We start from the raw sequence: 16,810 nt of genomic DNA, 5'->3' as shown, positions 1-16,810 counted from the left end.
AAAAATATTTTGCTAATAATAATTCTTCTTCATCAAATTCCTTCTTCCCAAAAATAATAAGCTATCTACAGCAGCATATATGAATGTGTGTGTTTTTTATGGGGGGGGGGAGTTGAGGTGGTGGGGACTGGGGTAAAATTTTCACTGGAAGTAATATAACATTAAGTTTGCAATAAAAAAAATGTTTAGTTACATTTCAGAGTTTACATTGCCTTAAAACACCTTCATATTTCAATTAATAACGCTGATTCCCGAGTATGTATCCCTAAGTGTATATATTTACTCATTCGTCGCTAATTTAGGAAATATAATACCAAAGTTTCCAATCTAGAATTATTTTACTGAATGATTTAGTGCATAACTGTTAATATCTTCAGAATAAAACAGAACATTCGTAAAAGTTATTTTAAGACAGTTGAACCGTTAAATTCATTAAGACTATATTTATCATTTTAGAAACTTTAAACATATATCTCACTAAAATTCATTGACTTTTATCAAGTCTCTATATAATTTCCAACTAGAAACGGATAACTTCCTCTTTACGAAACGAGTAAACTACATTAGTGCGCAAAGTATTTCCAGGCTACAGTTTAGGTTTATCTTAATCGTAAAAAAAAAAAACTATTACATTTCCAATTGTCTACGTTGAGTATTCTAGGAATCTATTGTCTTATTGAGAAACTTTGGTTAAAAATTCTAGATCAATTCATTTCCTCCCTTTGTCATTAAGTTGTAAGAAAATTATTGGTGAGCGTTGAACACATATTTGTAAAATTATTTTCAATATATTCATATCAAAGTTTGTAATTAAACTTTGCTTTTTTCGTCCTTGCTTGGTAATTAACTTCATTTAACGAGACGGACTTATAATTTGTCTAGATTATCAAATTTTAATGTAGTTAGAACATATGTTTTAGAACCTTGCTACTATAATTGTCTAATATATTTCCGTTTAGTTTTATTTGAGTTCATCAAAGTAAGCATTGGCATAATCTTTTAAGGTCACCTTAGACACCAATGCTATTTTTTACTTCGCATAATTGAACTTAACAATTAGCTTCGATGTAATAATTACATGTATAAAATTTCAATGGTTTTCATGACTTTGAGGGCTAATGCATAACTATAGAGTTTATGTAGTAAACTATCAATATAGTAGTTTTAAACTTGATAATGAGATCCTTGTATACGATATTGTCATACTCTTGGAATTTGAAAGTTATCTGCAACTTAAGGGTACTATAGTATAAAACTAGTTCTCGGCGACTACGCACTATGACATTTACAAAATGCAACCTTAATTCATAATTCACTTCCATGCATTTCAGAACTTTATCATTATTTTACATTAAACTAATAATATCTAGGTATATGTTCATTTTGCTCGTTCAACTTCGTCCTTCTCATTGACTTAAAAGTACTTAGAAGTTTAAACTACCGTGATTTTGAAGACTGATACAACATTATAGAGTTTATGCTCTAAACTATCAAACAAGTAATTTCACTTGACATTAAGACCCAATATGTTGATACTCTTGAAATTTTGCATGGGTAATGTACTATAGAGATAGTTCTCGGCGACTTCGCATTATGAAGTTTACAAAACTTGCATCCTTAATTCGTTTTATTGTTTGTGTAATGTAACGTTAATTTGGGTTGTAATCCGTTATCAAATATTGCCATTTACTTTGTATTTGCAATTTAAAGCATATTTTTTGTTAATTACTCCGGCCAATATCTCATGGAAGCCTAACGCATGCAATTGGTGCGTTTTATACCGTGCTGTATTCCCATGTAAATCAATAATGTACTTTTCACGGTGTAAGAAAGGTCTTAATAAAAAATACAATATACGGTTCATATAAATCTTAATTTCCTTTCATATACTAAATTCCATTTCCAAAAGACAAAATGTTTGCTGTGTTTGTTTTACACATTAACGCACGTCGTATACTTTATTCATTGAAATAATTGATATGTTTTATCAAGCTAGAAAACACTGGCAAGTATCTTATTAACGATAGACTCGAGTTATCATTTAACTCAAAGTCACGCCTTTAGTCTTCAATAACATTACTTCTTTCACAATTAGACTGTTGTTAATTCCACTCGTCATTAACTTATCACCCCGGCAACGCTGTCATAATAACGTGGAAGATCTCTGTGTATATGGTGTATTAAATTTTGCTGTTTTATGTCAATTTTGAGGATCTTTATCAACACAAAAATCACTACTTCATTTCGTTTCATGGAAACACATGAAACGATACAATTTTGATAACATCAATTTCTTTTGTAAAATATACTGTATTAAAATAGTGCAAAGTTGCCCACATTGCTTTGTAGTAAATAGAACATTTAACGATTATTTGTCATGTTTTCATTATTCACTGCAGTTACTACTGCTCTAAACAAAATACAGGCGTATCCCATGTCGAACTTAATGATATGCTGGGTTGACTGTTTCAATAAAAATATATGTTCTCCAACATATTTTTCTTCACATTTTCCGTTAATGTAAGAAAGTAAAAGTAAAATTCAAATTCTTTAATCTTCATTTATTTTTTATCGCTTGCATAGTTTTGTGAAAAATATATTATATTTTCATCTGCGTTCCTTGAATGTAAAGTCCATATTTTTACTAATATTTTTGGTGCAAATAAGAAAAAAAAGTACTACACAAATCCAAACAACTTTTGAAAGTACTGTTTACGTCTTAATCAAGTTAAATAACTATTCAGATAGATTAAATTTAAATTCTATACTATATTTAGTTCCCCAACTTACCTTCTCCTTCCCCAAAATATGATATACGGGAAATATATCCAGTTTAATTCTGATTAAGTTTTGCTCATATCAACAAGTTACACATTTCAAGCAACATATTTCAAAAAAATTAATTAAAAGTTGTGCAATTTTAATGGATAATATGTTAAGCAACCTGACGTGAGCAAGTATTGAATAACCCTTTTAATTATTTATTATTTTCAAAATATTGTTTTCCGAAATTTGTTGCATTTTTAATATTTTTTTTAAACATTACCATCAATAAACATGACATATTTATATCATTTCTGTGACTCTTCTTTTCATCAATAGAGTATTCATCGGAGAAGTTTACCTTCAACTACAGATGGCACTCAGAGTAAGATATTTCATTTACATGATATGTTATCATGTATATTGTCATTCCATCTAGATATTCAAAACCCAATTAAATTACTTAAATGTGTTTTGTTATTCCCAAGATAACTTTTGGTGAATTTCTGTTTCAATTTTATTGCCATTATGTATGTGAGACAGCATTTAGTTTGTTACTTTCGACAACTTAAAACAATAGAAAAATTACTACATATAATATTATAGAACAAGACAAGTTACTTAGTTTTGAAAATTGTTTTAGAATATATATACATTCACCAGCACCCACCTCCACCTCACACTCACCGGTCCCTTCCTAAAAAAATAAAAGAAATGAACATAAAAAAAGAGAGAGGGGAAAAGAGAGAAAGGGTGAGAAAAAATGAAAGCAAAATGATATATGTATCAAATATGATGTTAAGGAGTTCATGTTACTACAAACAAATATTTAATTCTATTTTTCCGGTTGCGTTTTTTAATCGTCTCCTAAAATCACAGATAATTGCCAATTTCTTGGTAGGATTTTCTTTAAATGTAAAGTATCAGTATACGGTGACACGATTTCGTGACAAATTGAACACAAAGCATATTTTCAAAATTGTCAATGTTTTTCTCTCTCCTTGTTACAGTGGCTCATTACTTCTTTTATCAACGTTCCGAATATCCAAAGGACTGCCGAGACGTCCAAAGCCAGTGTTCTACGTCCAACTCTAGCGGAGTATACATCATTAAGCCAGACGGATTTGAAGAACCATTTGAGGTGTACTGCAACAACGACGTTGGCGGAGGAGGCTGGACGGTATGTCTATACATTGAAATGTTTATGTCATATTTTAAACGTGGTAAAGTTTTTCGCAAGTATGTAGGATCATGACTTTAACATGTGTAGTCGTAATCAATAAGTCACATCCTCCACCCAGTAACGTATAAATTGGGAAAAAATAGCTAGCTTTTTTGGAGACGACCTTAGTGAATAGTTTCAGCAATTGATACAATAAATTGTCCATTTACAATATTTGTGTACAATTGAGAGTGTGCATTTAAGTGCTGATAGTATTCGCAATCTGTTCCTTTTCTGTTACAGGTCATACAACGTCGCGATAGCGGTGCTGTCAATTTCAATAGGAGTTGGTCACATTATAAAGATGGATTTGGTTTTCTCTCCACCGAGTTTTGGCTCGGCAATGAAAAGTTATCATATTTGACGAATCAAGCAGACTACGAGCTTCGTGTGGATATACTATTATCTAATGGAGTTTCTTTCTTCACATCATACAGAGGTTTTCGTATCGCTGATGAATGGGGGCAATATAAAGCTACATATATCGGCGCATACGAAATTAATCCGCGTAAGTAAAAACAAAACATTAATAATAATGCAGTAATATCTTGATACAAAATGTACAACTTTCAATAATTTGCATAATCTTTCAATTCAAATCTTTCATATTCTTCTATTTTACTGCAACATTTAGAAAGTTTATGACAGGAGTATTTGCATAACATTCTTGTTTAAATCCCATTTAGCAGGTACAGTGATCCCTACATGTCCTACGAACACGATCTACGGAACCTGCAGTTGCAAAGCAACATGTGACGATCCCAACGGACAATCTGGTTGTAACAGGGACTGTTTGGGTAGTGAGGGTTGCACCTGTCCAGCTGGTTTCTTAATGCAAGGGAGTGACTGTATCAATGCGAGTGAATGCGGGTGTTTCGTAGCAGAGGCAAACTTGGTTATACCAGTGAGTATTGGCACGACTTTCGGCTCAATATCAAGTGGCAATTTAAACGAAACAGAAAAAAAAACTAATGCTCAATGACGTTGCGATGACACAACATGCAAGAACAAAATATATGTTGAAAGAAATGCCTTAATTTTTTCGACAATTCAATTCCAGAATGGAGAAACATTCGTTAACGATGACTGCACACAAAAATGTTCTTGTAACAATAACCAACTGACCTGTGAAGACTACAGATGTAGTACCAATGCTGTGTGTGATGTCAGAGATGGAGCACGAAAGTGTTCTTGTAATGAGGGATATGAAGGTGACGGTGAAACTTGTGAGCCCTTGTTCACAGACTGCCAGGATGTTTATGACGCTGGGCATAGACAAGATGGCGTTTATACAATCATGCCTACTGGATGGCCTGATCCACCATTCAACGTACATTGTAAAATGGAGAACGGTGGAGGATGGACCGTAAGTCATTTAGAAAATACGTACTTTCCAATTTTGCTCCTCTGTGTTGTTAAAGATGATCTTAGATGGCAGAATAATTTGTTCTCGGTCCGTTTTTACTGTTATTAGTTTTGCTTCTTACACCACACATCTGCTACAGCCCAAACAGGAGGGATTGGATATGTTAAAGATATTGGAGGAAGACTTAATGAGCTAATGCTGCCAGAACGCTAAAGTAGCTACCTGTTTTTGTTATTTGTCTTTGATTTGTAAGACTAATAACCCGCGTCATTATTACAAGTTTCTTCTTACATTCTTTGTGAAATCTTTCAGGTATTTCAGCGTCGTACTGATGACTCGGTTGATTTCTATCGAAACTGGGATGCGTACAAAAACGGGTTTGGTAACGACAGGAATCTGTGGCTAGGAAACGAAAAGCTTTATTACTTGACGAACCAGAGAAACTACAAGCTTCGCTTTGACATCACTACTTCTAGTGGATCGGCTAAATATGCTGAATATCCAGAGTTTCAAATAGAGTCTGAAAGCAACAAGTACAGAATGAATAAACTGGGCAGTCACAGTGGAAGTACAGGTTTGTTAAATAATTTGATGTTTGCACCTGTTTTACTTAATAGGTCAGTTTAAAACCTACTAGAAGTTTACTATCTAAATATGTAAAGTTCAACACAAATATCACAAATATCACACAAATATCAACAAAGGTCATGTCATTTGTTTATCCTGAGTTTTGTTTCTGTTGACGGATGTCTCAGTATGTAATTTACACGTTGTCGTGATAAGTGATATAATATATAGCAAATATTTAGTTAAATAATTTAATACGGTGTATGTTACCATCGTCCAAAGCAGTTATATCATCACTTCATAAAGGGATTTTACCAATGATGCGATTAACTTGCTATTATGTTATTAACGTTTTTGGATGACGCCATCGGGTTAAACAGTTTTGTGCAGTTAGATAACCTCTGTCAAGTTACAACGTATAAATGTCAACGTTTAAACATCACCCCAATAACGCAGTCATATTATTACATGTGCATATTAGATAACGTCCCACACAGACAGACAGAAAATTGACATATAGTATCACATCTTAAATAACTATTGCTAATTCACAACCTTTGACTTCGTCTATTTTCTATTTCATCAACTAAACAGACGTCTAGAGAAAACAATTGAATGTGAGAAAAACCTGGATATGAGAATTAGGACATTTTGATCCAATAAGTAAACGTCTCTTTTCAAATTTTCACAGAGTGGTATACATTTTGCCGACAATGCTTACAATTATATACACACGTTAAGCATATCAACCATCATTCATTCATTGTACATGTGTACTTCTGCGTGGTATGACAGAGACCTAATTAATATCAACGATTAAGTGTTACAACAATGATACTGTATTCGAAAATACAGATGCAAGTTAACTTCTACTTCTTGATGTACTATGATAGAAAGAAACTGAGAAAAAAAAATGAAATAGGCTATTACTCACTAGTATTGTCCTGAATATGGAAAGAGACCAGTCCTCAAGTTACTCCTAAAACCTTTCAAACCTTTGAAATAACAAATTAATATAGGTATATATGGAATTTTACGTAAAATACCATAAACATAGGCCTACAATATTGATATATATATATATATATATATATATATATATATATATATATATATATATATATATATATATATATATATACATATATATATATATATATATATATATATATATATATATATATATATATATATATATATATATATATATACAAAACAGTGAACAATAAAACTTTCTGCAGATGATGATCATCATTTTCCAAAATATTACATTGAATTTATGATCATTTGTGATAAAAAAACATCAATAAAGGTCTTGTTCTTTAAAATTGAACTACCTTTGAAGAAAAACGCCATCTATATAAGTTAAATATATATATATATATATATATTAATAAAGCAATTGCTGTAGCAAGCTGGTATAAAATGTTAAAATCTGGTTCAAAAAGATTTTCCTGTCCAGCGATAGCTTATTTGTTGACTGACTTGACCCCCCCCCCCCCCCCCTTTATCGACTAAACACTGTCAGCTGATTTTCCTTCTTTTCCTTTTGCAGGTAATTATCTCTATTATAGCAGGGGCAAACAATTCAGCACGTATGAACAAGACAATGATGCATGTGGTCACTTTCACTGCGCAGAGAAGCACAGAAGCGGCTGGTGGCATGTCAACTATAGTTATTATTGTAAAAGCTGCTATTATCGTTCTAGCTATTGCTATTATTTCCAATACAACGGGAACTGTCACTCGTATTGTACTTATGACAACCTCAATGGCGACTACAATGGAGGCAACGGAGAAAACATCATCACTTATGATTATTATAGTTATTACTGCAACGTCAGATCTGTTGAGATGAAAATTCGTCCATCCTCTTGAATGGCTTAGCCTGTCATAAAATTTCTCACGAGACAACAAAGAGAAGACTACTTTCGCCGAATAACCATAAAAGTGACTCGTCTTGTAACAAAGGAAAGAATAATATCTAAATTACTAACGCCATTCAACAAAGAAGGCCAATAAAGTACGCGACTATTCTTTTAGGATCAAAACTGTAAATGGCTAACTGGAAAAAAATTCAGGGCTTGAACTTGAAGCAAAGGACACAATCAAGTCTTTAAGCATGACTTTAGTACTAGTGTCTTATCCATCATTATTGTTGTTCTTCGTGAGTAAAATAAGATTCGATTATAAAATACTTGTACCAAATACATTTGTTGAACAAGTTGCCTGTATGATGTACCTCTTTCTGTCATTGAGCTCGAATCACGCCGCCTAATATAAGCTTGGCTAAATGCTAGCACAATAACAAGATCACTTCTTAGTATCTATATATGAGTATACATTTAATAGGTACTGGTTTCAAGAATGACATATTCCGATTCCCCGCATTAAGACCTTTCCCCTACCCTGTAAAGTATTAATACTAGAACAATAATACCTTTAGGAAATTTTAATATATACTGGCTATTCCATTCTTGAATCACCAGATCTCGCGCTTTAAGATCATTCCCAACCGCACTCCCAATAACGCTTACACAACAACAATATAACTTGTGGCTATTTCTATTAGACTTTGAAGTCTTAAGGCTCGACCTCTACTAGCCTGCTTTCATTCATCTGAATTTATACAGATAACCTATAATTACTAAGATACCATAACACAATTAGGGTCAATTGGCCATCTGTGTATCAGTCAGTGACTTAAAACCTACAGCGCCCAGTGAGCAATTTATTACGGTGTCTACTTTATACTATACAGACACAACAGTCAACTAAAATGTCCATATTTTGATATAATATATTCAAATCACTTTAAATTCACTATCTTTGATCAGCCATACATAAAACAATGCACTATATGTAGCCTACTCTGGCTAATAACTTAGTGAGCTTCCATCCGAATTCTGCTCACAGGTAAACGGCCGATGGGATGATTTCGTCACATATTCGTTAAAATTTTGCAAGAAAGTAATACTGTCAACAATTTCTTTGCCGTAATTAGTTATCAAGTTGAACTTACTGCTTAAATTATGTAGTGAATTTAAAAATATAATGCATTATTAAATGGTTGTATATGATACAGACCAAAAGAAGCAAGTCGTAAAACTAAAAACTTTATAAGTCAGCGAATTTAGGAAAACAAAGCCTGCTGCAATATCCACGAACTTTAGCACCACTTGGTTCGGAATTTATGATTAACGTTCTTTCCTTCTGTCTCAACATATATACCCCTAATCTACAATGCAATTAGAACATTGTAAGCATTTCAACATAATAATGTTACAACCCCCTCCCAGCATGATGTAGTATGTAGAAAATATATATGTTGTATATTAATGGTGTGTGTAAAAATGTATCTCTATAAGCTTAATTACATTCAACAAAATGAAGACCATGTTTTTAGGGCTACTGACGTGATAATAAATGTTCTTGATAAGTTGCATTAGGCATCATCATATCACATTGAGTTCTCTCAACTTAAAACAAAAGTTTTCGATGGTGAGGAAAATTCCCACAAATCGAACCGTAACTATAGACAAACATGAACGGGCAAAATTTAATGTACTCAGGGGCTAGCCACTGGCAACATGTTAAACATTAGCGTTACCTCCCCCCCCCCCCTTCCCTTCACCACCTCACTGCATGACTTTGAGCATCCCTACTTAAACAAAAGTTTATCAAGTAGAGGGGTTATTCCTTCCTTGTGTACCATATAAAACACCGAATAACTTCAACAATATGTCACATGAAGCGATGCAGAAATCTCGTTAAAAGTATACAGACATAATCCAACATATGTTTAAACAAGTGTGCTGGTAATGATGATGGAATAGAAAAACGTCAGTTGGTACCTGGTTAAATGAAAGTGATATGACGTATTGAATGCCTTTCAGGAGGTCTTTGAGACCACAACCTAATGTAGTAATATCACTGAACCACAATAGTATAGTAAAGTGAGGCAACACTTTACTTATGGACTATTCTTACAGCAATTATTGGAAAGGCTTGATTCCTAGCAGAACTTTCTTTTTATAGCAACAGTTTCTATTGAAGTACTTTTAAAATTAGCAGTAAGTAAAGGAAGTAAAGTACCTTGGACGTTAATGGTGTTAAGGTGGGAAATAAGCACACTTTTAAACAATGCATTACTATGTTAGCCTCCTAAACGTCACATCCGAACATTTCAAGTCCTTCCCACAGACAATGACATGAATATATATATATATATATATATATATATATATATATATATATATATATATATATATATATATATATATATATATATATATATATATATATGGCCTATAGTTTATGCGATTACCGTAACCACAGTGTCCATGTCTCGGAATACCAGTCTGAAATCTGCATGCATGTGACGGTTAAAGGATATACTTGTCAGTATGTAGCATCAAACTATAAAATAAGTGCCTGAAAATACGGCGTGGTCCACAGGGGCTTAGGTAGGTTGTTGATGTAGTAGCGGGCAAAGTCAGTTTGCTGTCCCCATTTTCAGGCACATAGCGATGGGTCGCCGTCCAGAGGGACGGGAGATTAATTGATGATTCAAATTTCGAAATGGTCTTAGATGCAAAATGGTGCTATCATTTCTATTTTTTAAACTACATTCGTGTAATAAATTTTCCATATTTGGTTCGAAAACTTTACCAATTTTGGGAACACGGTTAGATCACATATTGAAAAAAAAAATATGTGAATACAAATATATGGCTACTCAGAGAGTCACTGCAAACGCGCGTGTAGCACGTACATTTTTGAGGTGATCGCTAATGATATTCTATTTAATGCCACCCTCCGCCCCCCCCCCCATTTATCGGCCCATCCCCCAAATTCGAGTACATTTTAATTTGTTTGCTCCCATCGATTTTTCACCGTCGCCAATCGCGTCTCCGAAAAAAAATTGAAGGGGGGGGGGCCTCTGCCCTCTGCCGCCCGCTGGCTACGCCACTGGTAGTCCATGGCTTCCTGAATTTGCTGAGAAAGAAGCCATATTCCTAATTGTTTGGATGTGTAACCTTCCAGTTTTCTACACAACAAAAAAGATGCAAATAACTAATGCGGCAGTCATTGGCATTTTAGCACGTTCATTTATTTGATCAATTCCTTAACGAAGATATTTTAACAAGGGCTCTAATTACTAAAGTAGTAAATACGTGCCCAGCAATGTCTTATTAGTTGTGAGTTTGAATATAAGAACAACACACTTACTGAATTGTTTCGAACTAAAACGATCTAGAATTGATTATATGTTCTCTGCATTTACATGTTATAATATTTTAGATGATATATTATTTCCATTTTCGATACCGCTGTACTATAGTGCTGTCATCAGCTTCGTGTGGCACCATTTTGCTTCTGTTGTCACTAGCAAGAATGTCTTTCCATATAGAAGATTGCATGATTCTAAAGATGCAATAAATCCATAAATACAATCAGTTAAATAATTAAAGAAAATAAGATGAAACACGATCTTGTGTGCTGCTAAATTGTACTGAAGTTTACACAAGTTAATCTTATTTGGTGTTCAAGTATGACCTGATATTAACAGAGAGCGCGAAGGAATTTTAGCATTCATATTATCTCTAATATGGCTGAACATTTTACTTAAAAAGTCGGCGTTTTACTGTCGGCCTGAAATGTAACTTGCGGGATCCCATAGCAATTTTCTAAAAATCCGCGGGCCATAACACTTATGAATGTACCTACCTCTGTTTTCTTGTGATTGGCTCTTTGGAGCAATATGCTAATGAACGGTTATATTTGAATAGTACGATGATTTCCAACTTGTATGCATATACTATTGATTTCTTACAACATTGTTGTGCGAGTTCTCGTCATCACCTGGCAAGACTGGACAGATCTAGATTGGCATTCTATTAATCAGAAAGTTCTTCATAGGTTCATTTTTATTTAGCCTAGGAGCCAGGTCGAAAGCTATATCTTTACAAATGTATACACGTATACACAAATAATCTCTAACATTCATATTGTTGGAAATGTTCATATACGCAGCAGATTCCTGTCATAAGAAAACAGTTTTTACATAAACTATAACATTCTCGTTATGCTTCAACAACTGACATTTAACACAACCCATTTATACAGATACCATAAAGATTTTTAGTCTAGACTTCAATATCTACTAACTTAAATTACCACTGTTATGGTTCGGAAGTGTTTATTTGTTTACGCTAGAAATTCTTTCCGCTTACTAACTTCCCCAAACGATAATCTGTTCAAGATAAGAAACATAATAGAAAATCACGATTGAAAGAGACAAATTTATATGTGTCAAAGATGCAACTTTATTTTGGAAATGATAGCTAGTTTCTAGGTTGCTAAGTTAAGATATCTTACAATGTAAATATGCAAGTATGGATACGTTAGCACATAAAGGTGTATATTTGTTTTGTCAATGATACGACAATTGCTAGGTTGTTAAGTAACTAAACGATAATATATATAACTATGCATGTATGCACATTTTGGCATCTGGAATCGTTTTTAATTTTCTGTCTGCCGGTGGAGAGGCGTTGGTTGGGCCTCCTGGATCCTTCTGAGGATTGAAACCGCCAAAGTGTTTCGGTTCAAATTATATTGGAGAGGGGGGGGGTGAAGGGTCACCAAATTTGGCTGACATCGGTTAGGGGAGGGATCTAAGTAAACACATGTTTAGTTTGGTAAATGGAAAGTGATATCTTTTCCATCATTTATAATACATTTTGTGGTAGAACTCCAAATCTTCTCAATGTTTGAGAGAATATCGATTACTCTTCCACGCTTCTTCCTCTAAAAATGTGGAGTGCATTCTGCCCCTGCCCCCTCTCTCTGGTAAACCTGGTGTACGAGGTTCCTGGTATAATGTTGTGTGTCAATAGGGCAAATACTAAATAAGAGAGGACAAAGGAAGGGAGAGGGGAGAGGACGTTGATTCCACGCAATGATATGAGTAATTTGATATCTTTAATAAAGGTTGCATACCAATTGCTTACCGTATATTTAACATTACGAACTTGATTTATGTTGATAATATAGTTTTAAGTTTTTAGAAAATTGAATTTCATCCCTGCATCCTTACATGTTTCAATCTTTTCAACTGTCCTAGAATCAAATGAATAAAAGCTTCACCATAATTCGTGGAGGCAGATTTATGTGACACTGAAAGTCGCCTGGTAAAGTGTCTCATCCAATAATTGAGAGTAAACTTGTTATACTCAACCTGCTACCTTACATAGAAATTAACACATCTACAAAACTGTTAATGGTAAATTCTCGCACAATGTGTAAATATTTCCGCAACGTGACGTAATATGTATCAGTCTTTCTTGACTGACTGGAAGTTTCCATTGTGGATGGGTGCCTTTGAATCCTTATATATTTAAAACTGACAGACTGTATCTAATAACGAAGAAGAACAATGTAAACTGGCTGCGAGACATAATCATTTTACATCTTTGTGAATACCTTCAGGTCATCCGTTGTTTTCAGGAAAATTGAGGATATTTCTAACCTCACGAGATACATTTCATTTTTAGCTGTCATTCATATTATACCAAGACATTCATAAAATATGGAGCCTTCCGTGGCTGTTCGAGCAATATTTGCATTCTTGTGCACAACAACTATCGCCTTTACGTCCTCGGAAGAAACGGTGAGTTAAACAGTTTTCTTTCTCGTTCTTGTTTCTTATAAATCGTTGTGTTCATGAATCTTTTTTGATTGTTAGATGTTACAATTTTAACAACAAGAGAGTCAGGTCGAAAATTCAATCACTGGATAAACTTGTTTATGTTTCATTTTTGAAATAAATATGAAGAAAAAAATAATAATAACATGTTCGACAATTTATAATATAATTCTTATATAATTCTTAAAATTTATGCAGTTTGAATATGGCGACTTATAAAAAAGTAAATTTATTTTGTTAATACTAATATTTCTTCAATTAATTCCTTCTTTCCAAAATAATAATCTATCTTCAGCAGCGTACAGGAAAGTGTGGTTTTGTTGTAAAATGTGCACTAAAAGCTACAAAAATGTATAAATTTGTTTTTTTAGTTAAAACTCAAATTTTAAATTGCCTTAAGAAGCGTTTTCTTATATTTTCAATAAATAACGCACAATCCCGCTAATGTAAACCTAAGTGTTAATGTTTACCCATTTGTCGCTAGTTTATGTAATATAATACTAAATTTCATACACAAGAATTGTTTGTTTTACTAAATTGTTTAGTATAAGACTGTCAATATTTTCAGAATAAAACAAAATATTCGTAAAAATTATTTTAAGACAGTTGAACCGTTAAATTCATTAAGACTATCTTTATCATTTTAGAAACTTTAAACATAGATCTCACTTAAATTCATTGACTATTATCAAGTCTTTATATTTTCCCACTAGATACGGATAATTGCCTCTTATCAAATCGATTTATCTATAGTAGTACGCAAAGTATTGTAAGACTAAGTAATATGATTAACTTACACTTTACATTTGAATAATTCAATGATTTCATCTTTATCTTGAAATTTCTTAACTCAAGCGAAAAATATATAATAATATCAATAAGAAAAAAATTAATTGTAACCCGCTTTCTGTTAAATTAATCACTCCACTTCTTATCTTAATAAAGCCTTTACCCTAACGCGTTTCAACTGGTCTAATTTAAATATGTTAACAATTTATTTTATAATTGAGAAAATGTGGTAAGCCTTCTGTAATATTTCAGAATAAAACAAAACATTCGTGAAAGTTATTTTAAGGCAGCTGAACAGTTAAATTCATTAAACTACCATAATCATTTTATAAACTTTGAACGTAGATCTCACTAAATTTAATCGACTATTATATATATCCCTATAATTCCCCATTAGGTACGGATAACTGCCCCTTAACAAAACGTTTTGACTATATTATTACACAAAGTATTGTACGCCTACAGTATAGGTTATCTTACTCGAAATAAACTGCGTTGACCAAATGATTACATCTTTAGATTGAATTTCTTTAACTTAAGCCAAAAATGTTATAATGATAACTGTAGTCCGCTCTCTGTTACATTTAGTCACTACACTTATTGTCCAAGTAAAGCCTGTGTGGACCCTTATACGTTTCCACTAGTCTAAGTTAATTACTTAAAAAATCTATCGTATAATTGAGAAAGTATGGTAAACAATTTTAGATCATTTCATTATGTTTTTTCTTCGTCTTAAAGTTTAAGAAAATAAATGTTGAGTTTTGAAAACAGAGTAAATGATCGACAATATATTCAAATCATAATCAAAATATCAACAAAGTTATTAGCAATATTATAAACGGAACTGTTAAATGACAACGTTTGTTTGTTATTGGACAAACAAAGACTTTCATATAGTAACTTAGAAAATATCTATGCAGAAAGCTTGGACAAATAAATATTCTGACAATGTTTGAACTAATTAAAATTTTTCCTCTTTGTCCTTGTCTGTCAATCAACGTCATTTAACAAGATTGAGTATATTTTTGTCTTGATTATCTTATTTTAATGTAGAGAGAAAACAAGTTTTAGGAGCCTCTATAATTTTCTTATATACTTCCTATTTAGTTTCATTTGATTTCTTCTAAGTAGGCATTTTTCAATCTATGAAAGTCACGTAAACACTAATACTTGCATAGTAAACTTTAATGGTTACATATCACTTGCAATTATATATTTTAATTTACTTCTCTACACTGGTACTATACTATAAACCTAGTTCTCGACGCCTTCGAAAAATATCGGTTACAACATGCACTGTTATTTCGTTAACTGTTTATTTAATATAACGCTAACTCGGGTTGAAACACATATAATAAGGTATCGGATATTGTCAGGTACGTTCACACGTAATATTTATTAACGCGTTAGCGTATTTACAATTGAGAGAAATATATAAATATAAATATATTTTTGTTATCATTTACAGCTGCCAATATCTCTTTCAAGCCTAACCCATGCAAGTGTTGCATTTCATACCTTTCCTTCAATATATTCAATTCCAATTCAAAGTCTTTGTTGTGTTTATTTCACACAACTCACGTCGTATACTTTATTCATTGAAATAATTGCTATGTTTTATCAGCTAGAAAACACTGGCAAATACCTTATTAAATAAATGTATCATTTAACTTAAAATCACTTTGTTGGTATTTCACAAAAATTACTTCTTAATTCTAATCGTCATTAATTTATCATCCCCTGACAACGCTTCGAACGTACCGTGAACGGTCTCTGCGTAAACATTGTAAGAATTTGTACTTGTTCATGCCAATCTGAGGATGCTTTATACAAAAAGCATTACTTCATTTCGTTTCATACAAGCACATGAAACCATACGATTTTGATAACATAAACTTCCCATGACAAATACACCGGTATAAAATATTGCAAAGTTGTTCACATTGCTTTGTATATACAATATTTAAAGATTATTTGGGACATTCTATTATTCACTCGAAAAGTTGCTACTTCTATAAGCAAAAGCAAGAATATCTCATTTCGACCTAAATGAAAATCAATTTATAAACTTAATTTTCACAAACATATATCTTTCACATGTTCTTTAATCTAAAAAAGCAAAATCCGAAATTAGTAACTTGTTTCTTAAATCTTCATTTATTTCTCATCACTTACATAGCGCTTTGAAAAACTTATATTGTCACATAGTCATCTGTGTTCCTTGAATGGATAGCAAATCTCCGTGCAAATATTTCTGGAACAAATATAAAAAAAATAATACTACACGAATCAAGATAGCATTTAAAATAAGTTTTTGTTTGAATGGATTTAAATTATTTATTGAGTTTGAGTTTAACTTCCAGACATGCTTGCCCCCCCCCCCCCCCCCAAT

General features: G+C 32.6%; 1 protein-coding gene across 2 annotated transcripts in view; it reads left to right on the top strand.

Moving 5' to 3' along the window:
* LOC139973653 (uncharacterized) overlaps positions 1–8,142 on the top strand; it is a 40,478-nt gene extending 32,336 nt beyond the window's left edge. The window contains exons 2-8 of one of the 2 annotated variants that reach the window (XM_071980473.1): positions 3,103–3,148; positions 3,774–3,943; positions 4,229–4,493; positions 4,672–4,889; positions 5,046–5,351; positions 5,664–5,925; positions 7,474–8,142. In XM_071980473.1, the coding sequence (XP_071836574.1) occupies positions 3,103–3,148; positions 3,774–3,943; positions 4,229–4,493; positions 4,672–4,889; positions 5,046–5,351; positions 5,664–5,925; positions 7,474–7,796 (1,590 nt within the window). In that variant the 3' untranslated portion in view covers positions 7,797–8,142. The remainder of the gene's footprint in view (positions 1–3,102; positions 3,149–3,773; positions 3,944–4,228; positions 4,494–4,671; positions 4,890–5,045; positions 5,352–5,663; positions 5,926–7,473) is intronic. The other variant, XM_071980474.1, reaches the window with a different exon arrangement.
* The last annotated feature ends 8,668 nt before the right edge of the window (positions 8,143–16,810 follow it).

The sequence above is a fragment of the Apostichopus japonicus genome, chromosome 9 (assembly GCF_037975245.1).
Source record: "Apostichopus japonicus isolate 1M-3 chromosome 9, ASM3797524v1, whole genome shotgun sequence".
Taxonomy (NCBI): Eukaryota; Metazoa; Echinodermata; class Holothuroidea; order Aspidochirotida; family Stichopodidae; genus Apostichopus; species Apostichopus japonicus.
This window is presented reverse-complemented; position numbering and strand designations above follow the sequence as displayed.